Genomic DNA, 7500 nt, shown 5'->3' on the forward strand with positions numbered 1-7500 from the left:
TAATTTTACGGTAGTATACCATTTTTGGAAGTGAAAAATACTGTATAATTTACAGTGAATAACCGTAAATTGACATTCCCAGAATTCCCTGCATTACATTTCAAATTTGATGTTTTTTTGTTGAAATAACTATATTTCTTAGTTTTTTCTCATCAGTTTTGTATATTCGGGTTGTGTGTTACACCTAATGTTGTTAAATGAATGTTTATTGCATTATTTCAGTATCATGTGTGTTACCGTGATGTGTTTGGTGTTTGTGTGAATGACTCTGTGTGCAGCTTCTATATATGTTATTATTTAAAAGCTGCTTGTGATGGGCTTCGGTTCATCGTGTGACTTTCTCATCACCTCCTGCATTTGGGGGTTATCAGTGTATTACAAAGCTACAAAACAGATTTCAGTACTTCAATAGGTTGGTATATTAACATTATATCAGTTAATGAAATTATGGTATTTGACTGTAAATTTAAGTTAAAACTGTAAAACGTTGCTACCGTATTTTGTACGGTAAAATTCTGGCAACCACAGCTGACGTTTTTTTTACCGTAAATTTTACGAAACAATTTTTACAGTGTAGATTAAAAAAACAAAACACCGGGTGGATTTTTATCATTATAGGGTGGTTGTGTACACACACTGCCAACACATTTCAGTTCAAACAACTTGTAAACGTGCATGAAGCATCCGATGACCCCTTTAACTAAAACTATTTGTATTATTTTCGTTAAGTGAAATAAAATAAAATACACATAAATATTAGATAAAAAACAAAAAGCGCATAACAAAATTACTGAAACTTAAGCTAACATTAAAATCAAAACTGAAAATATAAAAATAAAAGCTTATTCAAAATATTAATAAATATTATAATAGTCTTGAAATAATACTAAAATAACTTAATAATGCAAACAAAAAGAGGCTCCGCAACCTGAAAGTGATGCACCTATATTGTTAAAAAAATCAGTTAAAAATAAATTTAAGAATCTCATTTAATAATCCAAACAAAAATAAACTATGCAATCTGAAAAAGATGCATCTGTATTAATAGTAAGTTAAAATAAGTTAAAACTTGAACAAAATTATAAATGCTGCCTTGACAACAAATTGAAATAAAATAAGTTGAAGTTCTAAAATTACTAAATATTTAAGCTGAATATAACAAAAAAAGACAAAAAAGCACATAAAATGACATTTTTAATAAAATTAAAATGAAAACAAAAGAATAAAATAAAAGCTAATTCAAATTAATAAATAATAATAGTACAGAAATAATACTAAAACAGCTTAATAATGTGAACAAAAATATGCTCCACAACCTGAAAAAGATGCACCTATATTGTTAAAAAATCAGTTAAAACTTGAACGAAATTAGAAATGTTGGCTTGGCAAGACACTGAAATAAAGTCAGTTTAAGTTGAATACTAAAATAATGCTAACACTTTACAATAAGGTGCCATTAGTTAATGTTAATGTATTAACTACGGTAAAATTCTGGCAACCACAGCTGACGTTTTTTTTACCGTAAATTTTACGAAACAATTTTTACAGTGTAGATTAAAAAAACAAAACACCGGGTGGATTTTTATCATTATAGGGTGGTTGTGTACACACACTGCCAACACATTTCAGTTCAAACAACTTGTAAACGTGCATGAAGCATCCGATGACCCCTTTAACTAAAACTATTTGTATTATTTTCGTTAAGTGAAATAAAATAAAATACACATAAATATTAGATAAAAAACAAAAAGCGCATAACAAAATTACTGAAACTTAAGCTAACATTAAAATCAAAACTGAAAATATAAAAATAAAAGCTTATTCAAAATATTAATAAATATTATAATAGTCTTGAAATAATACTAAAATAACTTAATAATGCAAACAAAAAGAGGCTCCGCAACCTGAAAGTGATGCACCTATATTGTTAAAAAAATCAGTTAAAAATAAATTTAAGAATCTCATTTAATAATCCAAACAAAAATAAACTATGCAATCTGAAAAAGATGCATCTGTATTAATAGTAAGTTAAAATAAGTTAAAACTTGAACAAAATTATAAATGCTGCCTTGACAACAAATTGAAATAAAATAAGTTGAAGTTCTAAAATTACTAAATATTTAAGCTGAATATAACAAAAAAAGACAAAAAAGCACATAAAATGACATTTTTAATAAAATTAAAATGAAAACAAAAGAATAAAATAAAAGCTAATTCAAATTAATAAATAATAATAGTACAGAAATAATACTAAAACAGCTTAATAATGTGAACAAAAATATGCTCCACAACCTGAAAAAGATGCACCTATATTGTTAAAAAATCAGTTAAAACTTGAACGAAATTAGAAATGTTGGCTTGGCAAGACACTGAAATAAAGCCAGTTTAAGTTGAATACTAAAATAATGCTAACACTTTACAATAAGGTGCCATTAGTTAATGTTAATGCATTAACTAACATGAACAAACAATGAGCAATAGATTTATTACAGTATTTATTCATCTTTGTTAATGTGAGTTAATGAAAATACAGTCGTTCATTCTTAGTTCATGTTAATTAACCGTGCATTAACTAATGTTAACAAGCACAGCTTTTGATTTTAATAATGCATTAGTAAATGTTGAAATTAACATTAACTAAGATTAATGAATGCTGTAGAAGTATCGTTCATGCTTAGTTCATGTTAACCAATGAACCCTATTGTAAAGTGTTACCAAAATAATTAAAGTTAAATAAAAAACATAATAATAGAATATACAAACTTTACAAAAATGACTAAAACTCACACTTAAAATAAAATCTAAACTGAAAAAACAAAAATGAAAGCTAACTCAAAATCTTAATAAATATTAAACTAGTACTGAAATAATGCTAAAATAACACTGTGCAGAAAACACATCAGCTGATTCTGTGCAGAGCAACACTTACAGAGCCGTTTGTCAACATTACGACGCTCACACAGCCGATAACGCGTAAAATATCTCAAATCTCTAAACAGTCATAAAACACAGACACCCATCGATGAATCACAGCGACATGTTTATGAAATACATAAAGCAACGGTTTAGGAAAGCAAAGTTTGACTCGCAGCTGTTCTGTGGTGCGCAATAAATACGGTGTAAAACTCACTTAATTACGCTAACAAGAAGCTACACAACCTGTACTGTTACAAATAGTTAATAAGCCCTCAAATCTCTATCTCAGAGAAACGCTTGGAAATCAAATGCACTGAAGACTTTAAAGGAGACATATTATGCCCCTTCTTACAAGTCTCTGATGTCCCCGGAATGTGTCTGTGAAGTTTCAGCTCAAAATACTCCACAGATCATTTATTACATAATTTTGAAAATGCCTATTTTGAGTGGAAGCAGAAACACGCTGTTTTTCGGGCCTGTCTCTTTAAATGCAAATGAGCTGCTGCTCCCCGCCCCCTTTTCCAGAATAGAGCTGCGCCATTACAGCTCGGACCTGCTAAAAACATCTGTTTTGGTTCTGATTATCATGTTTATCGTGCTGAAATCATGCGGTTTAAACCATATGAGTGTAAACTTCTGATATATGGTTTTCTGAGTGCACACATCTGAAGCACACGCACAGAAAGCGGCTCTCACAGCATGTGAGAACTAAACTAAGTTCTCATTCACACACAAGCTTACGTTAAAAACACACATTACAAGTTTCAAAAACAGTGGGTTATGTCTGTGAAGGTAAACAGCTGGGAAATAAATTGCTTGTTTATTTTAGATCTGCAGAAAAAGGCTTCCCAAAACAAAGTTACTGGGTTAATCTTTTTCACGTTTGCTTGGTTGGTAGATGCACCGGGGACCTGATTATAGCACTTAACACCTGGAAAAGTCAGATTTTCATGATATGTCACCTTTAACAGTTTAGAGGCGTTTACACATGAAACAAGTCTAGACGCTTTTATTCTGGTCTCCAGCGGGCCAATAAAAGCCTCTTCTAGTTGTATCTCTCCAACATGAATTCAGATTTATATAGAGCGTCTCATTCAAGCAGGATATAAAAAATTGATTTGGTCTTGTAATTTAATTTATTATGCTTGAACGATGCTTCTAATTCAGATGATAGCATCCGCAAGGATATGATCCGGGTTTATTGCATTACTCTTGAATGAATATGAATGGGAACAAAACTGTGTTTTTTTTCTTATTTTAAATGTACTTTGATTTCCAACCTTCTGTCTTAGTTTACATCTGAGCAGAGATGAAATATGACACACTGGAGTTCTGTTTGATGGCGAGAGAGAGAAAACTTTAGAAAAACCTTTATTTACTACAGACTAATTTACTATTTTGTTCTCAAATTATATGTATGCTTTGTTCAAACCTTAAATTTGGAAAACAATATCTATTTTTCCTAAAGAGACAAACAATCAAACAAATAATTATATAAATTAATAACTACTTTCTTTAGACAAAATGTTACTAAATGAAGGTCAATATCATACTTTTTGACTTTTTACAAAGTAATTTCACCATAAACAACATGTACATTTAATAATAATAATAATAATATCTGATTTGTTACAACCAAAGTTATTCTCTTTTTTTTTGTCAAATTTATATTTTTCTTTAAACTTTCTGATTTTGATACATTTTGAGTTCATATTAATCAACAATATTTATTTTCCTAAAGACATACATTCATACAAAGTAGAGATATTATTTATTATAAAGGCATTGTTTACATAAGCCAAAATGTTATGAAGTACAAATTAACAAAAACAAAAGCACAATTAGCTATAATTTTCATTTAATATAAAACTAAAAACATTTAGTTAGTCACCGTTTAATTCAGTTTGCTTGCTACAAACAGACAACCTTGAAATTATTTATTGTGATGCCTTTTTTTTTTAAATATGCATCATATTCTGTAAATAAATAAAAATAAAAAAACAGAAATGAATGAAATAAAATAATTTCTGCAGTCGGTAAAGCTTTTCAACAATCTCAAACGAAATAACTATTTTATATCAAAATTGTTTCTTTCAATTCTTTCTATGGCATGCATTATTTGCTTTTAGAGGATCTCAACAAAACCGGTTTATAACCGGAAACTATGATTTTCAATCAGAGCAATATAAAAGTGTAATTTGAGAATGTTACGGTGGTTTCAGATCTACCTGAACCCCGGTCCGGCTCAGGATCGGCTGTCATCGAGCAGCTGAAGTGTGGCTCAGAGACCTCCTCTTCCTCCCTCTGTTTAACATCATCCTCCTCTTCCTCCAGATCTACTCTCTCCTCAGTCTCCTCCTCGTTTACGGAGTCCAGCGAAGGTTTGATCGTGGAAATATCCGCCAGACTGCCCTCCAGATGAACGAGCCTGACAACGGAAGAAAATCACACTCGTGATGAGACAGCTCACTCATTCTACCAATTAAAAACTGAACGGAAAAATCTAAAGTATTAAACATTAACCAGTGTTGAGTTAAAGATCTATATTTTAACGTCCCTCTGACTTTCTCATGTTTTCTGGTTTTACAGCACTGAATCACATACTTCATTTGCATTTGGTTTCCCACTAATAAAAAAAAAACAACAAAAACAAAAACAGATCTCTTCAAACTCATCTATAATAATTAATACATTATATTATCATCATTTTGTTACAGTTATTATAATATTTAAATTACTTATGTTTTGATTTTATCAGCATTAACAACAACAACAACATCTATAATAATAATAATAATAAATCTTTCAGAAATGATGCTTTGGGTACGAACTGAAATAAAATAATTTCAAGTTAAAGTACTTGCATTTCTAAAAAAAAAAAAAAGAAAATATAAAGAAAAATGTCAAAAATATTTAAAAAATGACAAAAAAGCATATAATAAAATTACTAAAACTGAAAAATAAAAACTAATCCAAAATATTAATAAATATTATAATAGCAGAGAAATAGTATTTAAATAACTTTTATTATTTTACTTCCGCTCCACAACTTGAAAAAGATGCACCTGTATTGTTAAAGATATGTTTAAAATAAAGTAGCTCATTTAATAATGCAAACAAAAAGAAACTATGCAACCTGAAAAAGATGCACTTGTGTTATGCACCTAGTTATGATTATAATCCCATTAATAATAACAACAAAATATTAATAACAACTATTAATAACTTACAACCATTATCATTATTATTGAAGAATGGGATCAAAATTGAGCCTTTTGGTCATCAGATGACACGCACATGATCAGAAACGTCAAGCATGCACCGCGGTGCCAGGATTATTTAATTTTCTCCAAGGAAATCCTGTCAGAAAACCTGATGGAGTCTCAAACTTGGAAGAAGATTTTTTTTTTCATTAAAAAAAAGACCCCTAACATAAAGCTTCCAGCTTCGCAGGAAAGCCTTATAAACAACACTGTTCATTTCCTGGAGTCAGAGTCTAGAACTCTGTTTTTGGAAAAGGCTGTCAGCTCACAAGCTCTTAGAGACCATCCTGAAGCTGCTGAATACTTTGATCGTGTGCTTTAAACAACCGCCGCTGTACCTGGAGATAGTGCTCTTCTGTTTGTCGGCCACGGATTTGATGTCGGTGAGCTCGAGGAAGCGCTCGTGGAAATAGTGCAGATGCAGGATGCACACCAGCAGGAACGAGGTGGGAATGAAGATCCGCGTGAACAGAGCAGGAACCGAGAACTTCTCCAGACCCAGATCTTCCAGCCTGCACAGAAGAGGAGCTCACCTATCACACCGCAACACCTGTCATACTGTACATAAGTAGAGTCGTCTCAAATGCATACTTCTCTCTGCTCATGCCTGTCATGTTGGACCACACGCTTATCGAGGACTCAAACTGGAACGTGTAGACCAGGATGAGCACCAGCATGGTGTAAACCACCACGGACATCCAGAAATACTTCAGCATCCAGCGCCACCTCTCGTAGTGCAGCTGGAACAGAGTCACACAACACATCAGCGGACTGTAGACAGACATCTGACGAACACAACAGTAGATGAACGGGGTGAACTACAGAAGCCCATTCCAATGCAACTTTTTATCTCACGATTCCGACTTACCTTCTCGTTATTCTGAGACTGAATGTCTTCATAAACGTTTTTCGGTATATCACAATTCTGACTTTTTTCTCCGATTTCTGAATTCACATCTTGCATTTTTTTTTCGCCTCAGGTTTTTTGCTTTTTCTTGCAATTGCAAGTTTATATCTTGGTTATATATGTCGCAATTCTAGCTTTTTTCCCTCGCAGTTCTGAGTTTATATCTCTCAATTGTTTTCTCACAATTATTTTGTCTGATATAAAGTCTAATATAAACTTTCTCACAATTCTGCCTTTTTTGCAATGCAATTTTTTGCATGTTCATATCTCACAATTATGACTTTTCTTCTCAGAACTGTGAGTTTATATCTCTACTTTCTGCATTTATATATTGCAATTATATATATTTTTTGCTTTAGAACTGCAAGAAAATGTTTTGTTATCCTGTGGCATAAACAAACTAAATAAATAAAT

At 31.3% G+C, this 7500-nt stretch overlaps 1 protein-coding gene across 1 annotated transcript in view; it reads right to left on the minus strand.

The window, feature by feature from the left end:
* Window positions 1-7500, minus strand: part of LOC107565692 (piezo-type mechanosensitive ion channel component 2-like) — a 117281-nt gene that overhangs the window by 28657 nt on the left and 81124 nt on the right. Inside the window, exons 16-18 of the mRNA XM_016250951.1 lie at window positions 6771-6919; window positions 6518-6691; window positions 5145-5344 (exon numbers count right to left, since the gene is read on the minus strand). Coding sequence (XP_016106437.1) covers window positions 5145-5344; window positions 6518-6691; window positions 6771-6919 — 523 coding nt within the window. The remainder of the gene's footprint in view (window positions 1-5144; window positions 5345-6517; window positions 6692-6770; window positions 6920-7500) is intronic.

Source organism: Sinocyclocheilus grahami, unplaced genomic scaffold (assembly GCF_001515645.1).
Source record: "Sinocyclocheilus grahami isolate Dianchi unplaced genomic scaffold, SAMN03320097.WGS_v1.1 scaffold1019.1, whole genome shotgun sequence".
In the NCBI taxonomy this organism is placed as follows: Eukaryota; Metazoa; Chordata; class Actinopteri; order Cypriniformes; family Cyprinidae; genus Sinocyclocheilus; species Sinocyclocheilus grahami.